Consider the following 14,387-nt stretch of genomic DNA (forward strand, 5'->3'; position numbering starts at 1 on the left):
ATTTGAGACTTATGTAATATTTTAATTTTATTTCATCTTCTGATATTTCGATAAAGAAGCAAGCCGACCTCGTAATACGCTAGAAAACCTCTTGCTCTGGTCGCTTCTCCAGCTTCGCCTCCGCCATAAGTTGGCGCGTTTAATCCGTGCAAATTCCTCTCCGCCAGTGAAAACGATTGTCCGTACAACGGGGCGCCCATCACCAGCTTTTTCGGACTTGCGCCTTTCTCTATCCAGTAGTGAATCGAAAAGTTCTGGAAGCGCGAAGAACCAAGCGATTGGGACAAGAATTTGGGAAATGATCGTCGGTGAATAATTTCCGAAGCCCAACTTACGGCGTTGAACGTCGGTTCCCAGTCGTTCGGAAGATGGTACAACGGTGCAACGTGGCCGGTTTTCTTGTCCCACTGTCCATGGAAATCATAGGTCATCACAGATATCCAGTCCAGATACTTGGAGAGCACCGGGACGTCGTATCCCGCGTCGATCACCCTCTTACTCGGCGAGACTGCTGCGGAAAGAAGCAGCCCTCTCGGTTTGAACTCGTCGCTCAATTCCCTCACCAGTTGACTAAAGCCCTCCTTGTCGGACTCCGGACCCTTGTTGCAGTCCACTTGCCAGCACACTGGATATTCCCAGTCGAGATCGAGGCCCTCGAAGCCGTACTTCTCGATGAAGTGCAACACTTGCGCGACAAATTTCTGCCTGGCCGAGGGCGAGTTCGCCAGTCGACTGTACTTGTCGCCAGCCGAATCGTTCCAGCCGCCGAGCGCCATCAGCACCTTCAAACCCTTCGACTTGAACGCCACCACCTTCTCGTAGAACTTGTTGTCTATGTCGGCCCACGGGTCGTGCGACTTGATCGTCAATGTGCTGCCGTCGAGCACGGCGAATCCATAGAGCACATGGGTACAGAGATCGGGATCAATGTCCTCTGGCACAAATCTGCCGCCCTCCTGGCGGTACCACGCCCAGTTTGTAAAGTAACATACGACCTTGAATTCGTTGGGATTCTCGTGCGGAACGCGGTCTACCGATGCGGTCGGTCGTACCGTTTGCGCGGACTCGACAATCGAAGTGATCGTCGTTGGCGTCGTTGGCGTCATCGGCGGATTCCATTGTGAAGGTCTCACGGGCTTGTCGCGCTCGTTCGGCGGCTGCGCCAGCACCCGCTGGATCCTGTGCATCAGTGGATGAGGCCCGTCGCCGCATCGTCCGCGGAAATCATCAAGATCCAGGGCCCACACCATGCCACCGCCCAGACCCATATCGCGCACAAACTGCGCCTTCCGCTCGATCATCGCCGGATCGTCGAAGCCCACCCACTGGCTGCCCTTGTAAGCGTACGGACCCATTCTACTCTCCGGATCCTGCACCACCGTCCAGCCTCTATTGCGCACTCGATTGCAGATCTCATAGTAAGACAGGAAACCGGCGGCTCTGGTAAATTCTCCGGCGTTACCGGCGCTGGCTGGAGCGTTCAGACCGGTTCCCGCCCTCGGATCGTTAATCGAAAAAGATTGCCCGTACAACGGCATGCCCATGACGATGCTTCTGGGTGGCGCGCCCTTGGAAATCCAATAATTGATCGAATAGTTGGCGTTAAAGTAGTGGAACTCGTCGTCCGGATGATAATATAATGGCGCCACGTGACCGGTCCTCTTGTCCCATTGGCCGTGATAGTCATAGGCCATGACAGCGATCCAGTCCAAATACTTGGCCAGCGCCGGCACGTCGTAGCCTTTGTCGATCACCTTCTTGCTTGGTGAAACCGCCGCCGAAAGGAGCAATCCTCTCGGCTTGAATTCAGCACTCAACTCCTGCAACAGAGCCGCGAAGCTCTCTTTGTCCGATTCCGCGCCCTTGTTGCAGTCCACCTGTGAATTTCCAATGATTGAAGGAATTAATAAAGAGAAGGCAATTATAAACTTGTATAAATTATACGCGAAAAGTATATACGAAGCTAACGATAAAAATACACAGTGTAACTTTTCTCTGCACTGTTCAAAAACATGCAAAGCGATTAAAGATTGCGTTTACAAATTTTAAGCACTATTCGAAAAGATATTATTAGAAGAAACAAAAATGAAGATGAACAAAAAGTGCTGTATATATTATTTTTAAAAATAATGTATTATTCTCGAAAAATGTATTGAAAAAAAAAAGTTCTCACCTGCCAACAGACAGGATACTCCCAATCCAAGTCCAGTCCATCAAAATCATATTTCTCAATGAACCGAATAGCGTGATCGATAAACTTCTTTCTGGAGGCTACACTGTGCACCAGCCGGCTGTATTTGTCGCCGGCCGAGTCGTTCCAGCCGCCCAGTGCCAAGAGGACTTTAAGACCTCGTTTCTTGTACGCCACAACTCGTTCGTAGAAATGATTGTCGTAATCCGCCCAAGAGTCGTGCGCCCGGATCACCAGCTCGGAGTAGTCCAGCACCGCAAAACCGTACACGATATGCGTGCACAGAGTATGATCGATGTGTTCCGGTAGATAGCGACCGATTCCGCGACGATACCAAGCCCAATTCGTGAAGTAGCATACGACCTTGTAGTAACCGGACAGCGGAGACACTTTGTCAGGATCTACAATCGCCGAAGGCAAGGTCGACGTGGATTGACTCGTGGTCGATGTAACAGGTGTCTGTTCCGTAACGGTCGGTTGCGTGACCGGTTTATGCGAAATCGGTGGTCGTACAGGAATTTTCGTTGTTGTTTCAGACACCTGCGTGGTGATTTCCTTATCGTCATCGTCGTCCGTGCATTTTGCCCGAGACGGCCAGTCGCAGATACGAGTTTCCTTGTTGAAGTGCAAGCCCGGCGCACAGCTAAACACCTCTTGACGACCCCACAGACACGCCTGGTAACTATTGCAGTCACCTGGTACGCCGCTGTAGCTGCCAGAGACGCACGTCTGAAATAATCGCGATAATAATGTTAGATATCAATGTCAATTATCAGACTGTTGTGCAATAAATAAGAATGCGTGAGTTGAAATGACGAATGAGCCGGATACGCCGGGAAAAAGACGCAAATGCAAAGACGTTTATGCTAATATCGAACGAATAATACAGCGTGTAGTTCTTCAAAGATAAACAAGGTTGATGTACAAGGCAATAAAGAAGAGCAGTTGTCAAAACGCAAAAACTACCGGCTATTTTAAATTAATATACAAAAATTACAAGAAAATATGTTTTATTTTCATATAAAAATATATGAAAATGATTAAAAAATAAAAGAAAATTAATGTAACAAAGAATAGATCATCAATCGCACGCGCAGGCACAATTTTGTATAAATTTTCTTTATTTTTTAATCACTTTTAGAAATTTTTCATATTCACCATGTAAATATAAATTTTTTTCTTCTTTCTTTATATCCTATCAAACTGAAGAGAGTCCAAAGTTGTGGCTAAAATGTATTTTTTTTTTGTAATATTTGTACATTATTTTATAATAATTAGTCGTTTTTGCGCTCTCTGACAACCGCGCTTCTGATTCTTACTGCCTTCTGTATCACTGAACATCTGAACAATTACCAATGTTTAGCATTAACGCGTATGTATTTATTAATCCATCAATCCATATCAATATGATTCTTAATTATTAATAATTACTCACGGTTGGAACGGTGTCTTTCTCCACGAGCAGTGCGTTTTTGTTGGGTACATCGTCATCACAGGGGTTCTTAAAGGCCCAGTCGCACATGTTTTTTTCAGTGTTCCAGTTCAAGCCCGGGCCACACTGCTGCGAGACGAGGTTGCCGTTTACGCAGACCAGAAAACTCGTACACGAATCCGGATAGGGATAATATTGCCCGTGTTCGCACGGTTTTTGCGGTTTCTGTGTAGGTTCCATGACAATGACGGGTTTCCCTGTAGTCGTCGACGTTGTCGTTGTCGTCAGCGTGATCTTAATAGTTGTAGACGGGCCCCTCGTTGAACTCCATGGAGGACTGCTTGTCGTCGAGGTCGAACCTAAAGAAAAGAAAATGTACATTACACACAATTTAATAAACCGCACATTAATTGACTGAATCGTCACCTCGATGAGAAATCTTGTACACTTTGCGTACAGCGCATTCTTTGAAAGAAGAAAGAATCAATATTATAACGAAACGCCGAAATAGGAAGATCATGGTTTTCGCAAAAGCGACTTGACGGAATGATGCACAAACAAACAAGTTGCGCGCAGTCGACACAGCTTATACCCTCGCCAGCACCGGTGTCTTCTCTCCGCCAGTAAGCAGCAAAGAGGGAGGATGCGCGAACAATTCTTGGCCGTAGGCGACAGCTACTAGAAGATATTTATACGCCAAGAGATTTGCATGCGCAAACAGGTTTACATCTACATATACCCACGTGCCGGCTCGTGGCGAGAAGAGCCGGCAAAGAAAACGGCGTCTCGTGCTTAAATATTATTAAAAAGTCACTCTCCGTAATTCCTCCACAAATGTTGTCGAGTTAATGTCATCGACCTCCGCAAAATGTGACTCATACTTCTTGACGACTCGCGTCTCGTCATGTGCGATCCTGTGTCAAATCAATCGATATAACATTCTATTACTCGCGGTCATTTCAAGCCTCCTAATTATGGAGCGCTTCTCTCGCAACAAAAAGGAAAAAAAGAGAGAGGCGGTGTATCCGGCCGAGATGAGAATAAGTAGCCTCACCGGTCTCCGCTTGACATTTCACCACCGACGGCCAGTCGCAGAGGCGTCGTTTCGCATCCCAGTGCAATCCCGGCGCGCATTGTTCGCGCCTCAGCTCGCCACGGTCGCATTTGTAGTAATTGCCGCAGTTTGCGGGATCGCTATAGTACTCGCCGCTGGTGCAGCTTGTTCCCGTGGTGCTAACCGGTTTCTGTGTCGTCGTGGTAGTAGGTTCTCTGTTAGGGGTAATTTTGTCAATAATGAAAGTAATAAAAAGCAATGAGATCTAATGACAGCGTAAGTTCGATTATAATTATTACGGTAATTACAAATATCAAAGTTTGAAAACAAAAAAAAAAGGTTGTAAATCAAAAGCACGAATGTCCGGGCGCAAAAGACGGACTGCAAAATTGAAACAGAGTAAAAAATTTATTAACACACAGCCTTTTGCTTTTGTTGTTTTGTTTTTTATTCTTCAAGAATCATTTGTTACACGATCGAAGTGAAAAACATTCAACGTTTTAATTTTTTTTCAGACCTCTAATGACTCACAAAAGTTAAAAATAATTTTCCAAAAGAGATTAAACAAGGATGAATAATTGTGATTTTTCTTCAACATCTCTTTACCTTGTAGTCCACCACGATGTGGTGCTGCTAGGTGTACTCGCTTGCTGAGTCGACGAGCTAGGCTTCGTTGTTTCTTGCGGAATCTTGCTGGGTTTCTGAGTGGACCAGGTCCATGAAGGCCACGTTGTTCTAGTTGTCTGTTGGGTCGTGATGCTCGATCCTTCCGTCCATGTGGGCCACGTGGTAGCCTGAGTGCTGGACGACGTCATCGGTGCGGTGGGTCGCGGATTACCATCCACAGCATCGCTATGAGTAGTTAGTGTCGGCGCTTGGGGCGTCACCGGCTGCGGTGGACGTTGACAGTCTTCTGAGATGGGCGTCGATAAGCGTTCTGTCTCGAACAACAAAATAATTACATCAGAATTGCCATAAATAATCAAACGTAATATTAAAATCATAATATATAAATGTAATAATAAATATGTGAGATGATGTAATAGTACCAAAGAATATATAAATATAAATAAAAGAAATATGTAAAATAAGAAAGTAATAGTTTACAATAAAAAATATTAAAAAAGAAAAGAGAAGCGATAAGAAGATAAAAAGATGTGTAGATGTTGCTTACGCATGTTTACCTTATCGTTTAAAATACTGTCAGACTGAAAAGAATCAGGAAATCGGATTGAAATATATCTTTTTAATCTTCTTTATATTTTCTTGATAGTAAATTAAATTTTTTTACGCGCCTACATCCGTGCGTTGATTCTTGCTGCCCTCTCTTCCCTTTTAATATTTTTTTTTCTTTTGTTACAGAATCATTTTCATAATAGACTCTCTAGTTTAGAATAATTGAGAAGATATATAGCATTATTCATCAAAATAATTAAGTGACTGTGTTAATACAAACCTAGTGCACGATTTATAGTTTTCAATAGAGGATACGACTCTAAACAGCAGCGATTCTGAAAATCGTCCAAATCAACGGTCCACATCATAGCACCGCCGTAACCATTTTGCATGATGTATTTGCCCTTGGCATAGACACTTTCTCGATCTTCGTAACCCACCCACTGATCTTCAAAGTGAGCGCTTGGTCCTAAAGTTTTATAGATTTAATTAGTACACTCTGTTGGATTATTTCGAATTATACATTATACTTTCAATGAATAAATGCAAAACTAGCCTATTTATTTAATTTAAATTATATATAGTATATCTTTGTATTCTCTTCAACCATATTATATGTTTTTATATAATTTATGTAAAAATGATCAATTTGTTAATTTTTCCCTTTGACAGATTATTTCAAAGCAATGCAATATTTGAAAGAAAAATCCTGTCGAGTTGAATACCTACCGAGTCCTATTTTCCAACCGTGCCGTTTAATCCTGTCGCAAATCTCATAATAAGCTAGCATGCCGGGTTGTTTGGTGAATTCGCCCGGCTTGCCGGGGCCGGTCGTGGAATCACCCAAGTCAGCGTGGCTCGCCGCGGAAAGTCTATAAGATTGACCGTATAGCGGAATGCCGAGCAGAAGTTTGGACTTTTCAGCGCCCAGCCCGACGAGGTAATTCATAGTAAAATTCTGTGTGAAATAAATGTGTTATATTCCGCGTTATATCTGATTTACGCGACTTTCGTGTTACTCAAACTCAAACTTACAACATTGTAATAAGGCTTGCTGTCACCCGGCGAAGCGAACAAGGGCGCTATGTGTCCCGCTTTGGATTCCCACGCTCCGTGATAATCGTAGCTCATAACCGAAAGAAAGTCGACGGCTTGCGAGATCTCGCGCACCTCGTATGCCTTGTCGATGACCTCCTTGTACCCCGACAAAGCAACGGCTAAAAGAAGAGGCGGCTCCTGCTTCTCAAATTCCTTTCGCAATTCTCGCACCAGCTTGGTAAAGTTTGGTTTGTCCGCCTCCGGACCCTTTTTGCAGTCGCTCTGCCAGCACTTGGGATAACTCCATTCGAGCGACAGACCGTCAAAGTTATGTTGCCTCAGGAAGCTCACGGTGTTTGCAACGAATTTGCGGCGAGCGGCGCCGCTGCTGATCAATCGGGAGTATTTATCGCCGGAACTATCCGTCCATCCGCCAAGAGCCAACAGTATCCTCGAGCCTCTGATCGAGGTCACTCGTTGGTACAGATCTAAAACAAATTATGTTAAGTTTAATTGTGTGTCTTCAGAGACATAATAAAAAAATTTAGTAATTAAAATAAAAAATAAAACAAAAGCAAAGCGACTTGACGTTTTGTAAAATTCATTACAAAAATGCAGAATAAATTTCGTAAATTACAAATTCGATTCAATCAGTGCTTCGAATCCTTCAAATGCGTTTGACATCTAAGCTATCGTGCTTACTGTTTTCGATGTCGGCCCAAGGATCGAACGGCTGAACCAGCAGGTTCTCAGGACTCAATCCAGCAAACGCGTAGACGATGTCGGTGCAGAGTTGTGAAGCCAACTGTTCCGGTACAAACTGACCGTCTCCTTTACGGTACAGCGCCCAGGACGTGACGTAACACACCACTCGTGGACCCTTCTGCTGCAGCAGCATCTTTTCCAGTTCCGGTGAGATTGCCGATGACGTGCCTGGGTCGACGATAACATCGAAAGCATTGAGCTTGCAAATCTCCGGAGGACCATCGGAAGTAGTCGTCAAGCAACGTTTCTTGATCGGATCGAAAAATCGGTTGTGTCCGCAATGACCGTGATGCGACAGTCCTGAAAAAATAATGTGTATAAACTTTTAAATGATGATAATTTGTCCTTTTTGCGGTTTTATTAACATCGTGTTAACACGCGTTTATCAAAAACATTACCGTTGACGCAAGAGTAGAATCCAGAACAATTTTCCGGATCCCTGAAGAGGCCGTCCTTCGGACATTTGTTCGTCGGAGCGTCCTCGTAATGTCCCAGCGCTCGTGCAGCCGTGTCCAGCATCGGCCATGGATTCCCGCAGATACCCTGTGGAATTTCAATGACAACATTCATGCATATTAAACACGGTGAATCGAAACAACGAGCAGCGAGTAGCGTCAAATTGTTATTCGTTACGACGAAAGCTATTCTAATCGCGATAAAGGCCAACGCGATAAATTTACTTGACACGCGTGCTAATGTTATAGAATATACAATATAATATATAATATATACATATATACATATATTATCATATGCTAATCTAAGCCACAATTCGCGAAATTGTTATTTATCTTTATATCACATTAGGAAACTATGTTGTATCTCGCGGAAGGAAAAGATAAATCGTTGAACTGCGAAGTAATAATCGCGCCATTATGACTCACTCAATAATATGATAATATCTAAAACGGTAAAGAAAAGAGTCAAAAAAGACAAAAATAGAGAAACACATAGTGTGATATATATCTAATTAGCTCTTTCGAATAATAATATACACAATATCACAATAATATACAACATAAAGATAATATATAATATAAAACAAAAAATATAATTAATAATAAAATGCAAAGAAATAAAGCTTTGCACATCAAGTGATGTATAATTTAATGAAAGAATTTTCTTCCAAGTCTATTCAGTTTACAACTACTTGTTTTATCACATTGTGGCGCCAAGAGTTAATAAAATCTTAACAGAATAATATTTTCTAAGGATTAAATAAAAAAAAGAAAAAAGCTGTTAATTACCTGAAAGTCATCTAGATCCAGCGACCACAGAGAAAGTCCGCCGAGTCCCATCGCCCGGACAAACGCCGTCTTAATTTTAATCGCTATAGGGTCATCGTACCCAATCCACTGATCGCCACGCTTTACGTACGGTCCTTCCTCATCTCTGCCAAAGATCCACAGACCTCCCTCCAGCTTTTCACACACCTGAACAAAATATTCTTTCCTCATCTCGGTGACAAAAATCTTTATTAATAATAAATTATTAACAATTAAGATTTTTATCATTTAAACAATTTTATTTATCGAAACACTATCAGTTTTATTAGTATAAAATAATGTCTCACTTCGTAATAAGCCAATCTCCCGTCTTGCCGTTTAGTGTAAACACCCTCCTTGCCGGGTCCCAAAACGGGTGCACCAGCATCGGTGAGATTGTTGAATTTAAGGGTATAACCTTGGCCAAAGATCGGCAGACCGAGGATAATCTTCGATTTCTGTTCAGCGTCGATTCGATCGATCCACTCGCTCACATTTCGCGCGACAAAGCTCAAGGGACCTGGATGAAGAGCGAACTGCTCCGTTTCTTCGCAATCGTCAGAATTTCGACAAGTCGGCAAATCTCGCCAGCTTCTCAGGGTTATCAGATCGACGATTGATGCGAGCTCGGCATCCACGGGATCATCCGGTCCCAACGCCACCGCAAGAATATATCCTTTTTTAGTCAACGATGCACCGATCAGCTTTAGCCTCGTCTTGAATGCCGACCAGTCCTTGGCGGCAGTCGGCCAATCGAGCTCGATACCATCGAAGTGGTATTCCTCGAGGAAATCGAGAATAGAATCTCGCAGCAAAAAGTCCGAAGATCGTTGGATAATTGGATTTGTGTGTGTAATGGATATTAACACGCGCAACGCTGGATCCTTTGAGCGAAGGCCTGTAGCAACGTTGTAACCGCCTACACGACAAAATAATGAAAAAGAATGTAACATTCAACATCTCTATTAAAGTTGATAACTTAATATTAATATTTCATATCTTTTTTTAGATGGCTGATATCGAAAGAATTACGTTCTACCTTTAACTCGATCGTATTCCGGATCTTTGGGGACGACGTGTCCTCCCTCTGCAAATAAAATAAGCGAAAGATTAATAACTGAGAAAGTAAATAAAAATTTTCGCAAAAAATGGGATGCATTTATAAACATCGTTTACCGGCGATAGCCGTGGCGTATATCAAATGAGTACACTTATAGTTTGGCACGTTTGGCAGAAAGAAAGAGAACGGCTCCGTCCTATGAACGGCTTTAGAGTTGAAGCGACAGACGACTTTCGGTTCAAAAACCTGCTGCGTCCTTCGCAGGGTCGGTGGCGCAACGGGCTCGATCCAGATCGACTCGTGATCCAGACCAACACCGAGAAAAGGCGCCTCGCGATGTTCCACTGCGTCTCTCAATGGCAATCTTCCGTGCTCCCTACACATATTAATTGTTATATTCAAAATTTAACTGTATTAATATCCAAGCGGATGAAAAGGATGCAGATTAACAAGCAATTGCGTTAAAAGAAAAAAAAAATTAAGGTAAGGAATAGTATTACTAATATTTTACATCTTCAACTAAAGGAAAATTTTTTGAAAAAATTTTAATCCCCAAAGAGCTAATTCACAAGCTTATAACTCTTGCATGTAAAATCTCCCATCAAATTACAAGTTTACAAAACTTGAACAGATTTGTGGTCGGAGAATTATTTTTCAACAATTCTTTAAAAATAATCTAATAAAAGGAAGAGATTCAATCGAAGATACTGTGTGCGCGCACGCGCATGTATGTGTAAAGAGAGAGAGAGAGAGAGAGAGAGAGAGAGAGAGAGAAGGAATATCATAAAATAAAATAAATACCACAAGTTAAACACCCTGCCTTATGCAACCGAGAGCTGATATGCAAATCGCGACTGCGATGCAATGAAGCGCACGTGAATATCTACGTAACTTGAGCAGATAAAATGTTTTCGTACGCTCACCTCTCCAAACCATCTCGAAACTCGTAACGTGATTCAGCGTATAGCACATTGGCCGGCAATGATTCGACCGCATCGCGCAGAGGATACCTGCGTGAGCCGAACTCGTCGTAATTTAAATCATTCAGCAAGCGACCGAACGTCGTCGGGGTCGGTGGGCTCTCGATAGCACCTCTCTGGAATGAGAGAACGAATTCACGCAGCTGCTGCGGCTGATGCCGGTGATTCGGCGATGTAGGAGATAGGATCTCACGGACCGGTACTCGATTCGAGGGAAGAGCCGACGATAAAGCCACCAGCATCAAGATAATCCGAGCCGCCATGGCCGGCTGAAATGACAAATTTGCATTAATTTTCTTTTTCTCCTACGAGTACCTCTTCGAGAGAACGCCCTGCTCAGAGAACTCAGAAGAGTTCTCTTCTGCGAAATCTCGAAATGCGACTATTTTTATGCACGCGCGCAGATTTCTAGCGACACCAGGCCGGTTTGCGAGTATCGGCTAGAACGTTGGAGGCTATATAGCATCCATTGGAATGCATTTCATGCACGTCCGGAGCATGTCGGTTTGTTTACCGTGCCCTCAAGAAATCCCGATCGTCTCGCTCGTTCTGAGGCAAGTACAAGGAAACGTGACACGAAAAAGTCGACCTTGAAAGCGCGGGGACTCTTATTTGCTCGTATCGCCGTTGCTTTTCCTATCCTATCCGCACGTATCTTATTTATTGCCATTTCCATCGATATCTCACGCGTACAATTACTTATGCGGCACGCAACAGATTCGACAAATGAGTTTACTTCTCCACTTGAAACACTTACGACGTCTAAAACAAATTTATTTATGTTAATATTTTTAATTATGTTCAGGACATTTTTCAATATTAATATTTAGGAAATAGAAGTTTTTCCCGCGGATTTTTATTCTCAACGTTTATTGGACTTTTCCGTCCATCAAATGCTGTTTTTAGAGAGGATCTGAGAATCTTCTTACACGGATGAATTTAGAATTTATAAGCGACTAAGTTTATTTATAAGCGAATTTATAAATTGGCCTGAATCATTGAGGAACAAAGACTTACTTGACGTATTCGTATTGCCTATCACATTTTTCACCGCTGTGCGTATACGCACACCCATTAGGCATGCAAACGTCGTCGTAGGAAGATGAGACCGTACGATATGAACGTATGGTCGCGACGTATTGTACACGTTGCAACAGTTATTAATGTGAATTCTTTCTGCTCGATTTCAATAATGCGATGTTCCGATATGATATGATATCAAAAGCTACATAATATAGACAAATATTATAAATTTTTTAAATGACATTTCTCAAAAAACGTTAAAATATAAATTGTTCATATTTCTTCCATCCATTGTATGATAACGACATGACAAAGATATTGAAATAATTATAACTAATAATTTAAATTTTTACTAAAGAAAATTAGATTATTGATAAAGGGACGATACAAAGCGTTGTTGAACATATTAAATCAACAATATTTTCCTCTATAAAGCATCTGTATCAGGTTAATGAGAATATGACTGCATCGTTTAATGATACCGTAATACGTCTGCGATTCGCCTGAAGATTTGCAGTTTCATGCATTATTTATATATGCTTTATTATAACGTAGTTTACTCGCTAAAATGTTAATCGCGACTTGAGAGATAAAAGTCAAGTTCTGACGTAATGCTAAGGATTATTGTAGAGACAATCAATTTTTGCTGCGGCTAATGTAATTTGACGTGTGTCGCATCATGAAATGTGTGCCGACGTAAACAGTCATCATCGAAAATATTGGACGGCAATGTCGCTATTGTAATTTCACAGCACTCGTGATTGTTTCATCGTAGGGATTTCAAACTCCGAAGAATCGAAAAATTCACGCACGTTCGCAAGTTGTAATTGTATATTAGAAACGGACCTTCTTGATTCCTTTCCGCTGCGGCCACTGATGTGCGAAATTCGGGGTGAAACTGTCACTGACTGGACTCTCCGGGTAGAAGCACTTGTTAGCAGCGCGCTATCCAGCCGCCACTGATTGTGAGATCGAGAACGGACTCTCTGGGTTTCGTCAAAGTGCACGTCAGCCGCCGCAATGAATCTTTCAAAGACACCACCGAGAACGGCGGGGAGGGCCAACGACAATCTGGTATTCCGGACGCGTGAGGACGTCCATATATACCTACTCCACCGTCTAGAGAGCCCCTCGCGACCCGCCATCCTGCCTGCCCGGACCCCCGCTCTGTGGCGACCTTGACCACGAGAGAAACGCGACTTGGTTCACACACACGCCCTGGACTTGGACGGCCAAGTCGAAACTTTGGCCTTCGATCGCGCTCCTTTTGCTCCGACGATGGCTCGTTGATCGGCTGATAAATCGCCTCTTGCCCTAGCCACCTGCTGCTGACCGATAGTCCTTAATTAAAGCTCCACCAATTAAACCGTCTTGTCAGCGCATCCCTTACCGATGAACACACGCTTCATCGAGCGTTATCACAAACTGTGATCTGCACGGGCAAACTGTAACAAACAGAAATTACATACAAAAATAAAGTAATACAAATTAGCAAAAATAATTACAATCAACTAAAGAGAAAAATTGTAATTCATAGAGCACACAATAAATATTCTCCACCTGACTTTTCATGCTTTTTCGCAAGATGATTGAAATTATATGTCGGAGAACTTGGTGTCAGGCGACTCCAAAACTACACATTCGCGATTATTAAAAGTGAGCGTGATTGCGGGATAATTTGACGTAGCGGATGAATGAGCGGACAATAAGAGCTGCGAAAGAGAGGGGGAGGGGAAGAGGGGGGAGAGATATGTAACGTGGCAGGATTGAGAATTGCGTCCTTGTCCTTGATAGTCGATATCGAGGGCGATATCCGCATTAATGGTTTGCACGAGTCGCATGAATCGAATGAATCGTACGAGTCGCATCAAGTAAGTTATTGTCGTCGACAACGTAGCTATTAAAGCGATTCGTGAATTTTCGTGCACTTTACGAATCGATCGGTGTGCCGCGATATTTTCGGTATAATCTGTAATTAGCACGATAGTGGTTGCGCGATAAGTAGTTCATGAGCCTGACGAAGAGAAGAATGGCAAAGAAAAGAATGGCGAGATAGATTTCACCGAGGTGAATCCGACGGTCGTCGGATTAATGACGCGGTTTCGTACGAGCCCTCTCAAAGATCTCCCAAAAATAAGGCACCTTTCCTTAAGGAATGGCAACGATTCGCCTTGAACTTGCGAGTGGTCGATCCGTCCGGCCTGTTTTCTCATCTCCGCAAAGTTCAGAAACGCATCGTAAGCGAAAGGGACTGGCTATTTGAGTACAGCTGTTTTGACACAGCTTCGCTTCAGATATCGTTATCGCCGTACATTCTCGGTCCTGCGCGATTATTAACATTGTTTTCTCTTTTCTTGACAAAACAACGCGAAAGATTGCCGTTTAACGGAGCTGATAAGCATG

At 43.1% G+C, this 14,387-nt stretch overlaps 1 protein-coding gene across 1 annotated transcript in view; it reads right to left on the bottom strand.

Moving 5' to 3' along the window:
- Cht10 (Chitinase 10) overlaps positions 1–13,740 on the bottom strand; it is a 22,512-nt gene extending 8,772 nt beyond the window's left edge. Inside the window, exons 1-17 of the mRNA XM_067349976.1 lie at positions 12,831–13,740; positions 10,905–11,230; positions 10,098–10,357; positions 9,961–10,008; positions 9,230–9,840; positions 8,904–9,089; positions 8,055–8,199; positions 7,594–7,956; positions 6,889–7,379; positions 6,583–6,811; positions 6,134–6,322; positions 5,284–5,614; positions 4,678–4,892; positions 3,627–3,982; positions 2,174–2,920; positions 336–1,877; positions 69–254 (exon numbers count right to left, since the gene is read on the bottom strand). Coding sequence (XP_067206077.1) covers positions 69–254; positions 336–1,877; positions 2,174–2,920; positions 3,627–3,982; positions 4,678–4,892; positions 5,284–5,614; positions 6,134–6,322; positions 6,583–6,811; positions 6,889–7,379; positions 7,594–7,956; positions 8,055–8,199; positions 8,904–9,089; positions 9,230–9,840; positions 9,961–10,008; positions 10,098–10,357; positions 10,905–11,224 — 6,219 coding nt within the window. The 5' untranslated portion in view covers positions 11,225–11,230; positions 12,831–13,740. The remainder of the gene's footprint in view (positions 1–68; positions 255–335; positions 1,878–2,173; positions 2,921–3,626; positions 3,983–4,677; positions 4,893–5,283; positions 5,615–6,133; positions 6,323–6,582; positions 6,812–6,888; positions 7,380–7,593; positions 7,957–8,054; positions 8,200–8,903; positions 9,090–9,229; positions 9,841–9,960; positions 10,009–10,097; positions 10,358–10,904; positions 11,231–12,830) is intronic.
- Between the last annotated feature and the right edge of the window lie 647 nt (positions 13,741–14,387).

The sequence above is a fragment of the Linepithema humile genome, chromosome 2 (genome assembly GCF_040581485.1).
Source record: "Linepithema humile isolate Giens D197 chromosome 2, Lhum_UNIL_v1.0, whole genome shotgun sequence".
In the NCBI taxonomy this organism is placed as follows: Eukaryota; Metazoa; Arthropoda; class Insecta; order Hymenoptera; family Formicidae; genus Linepithema; species Linepithema humile.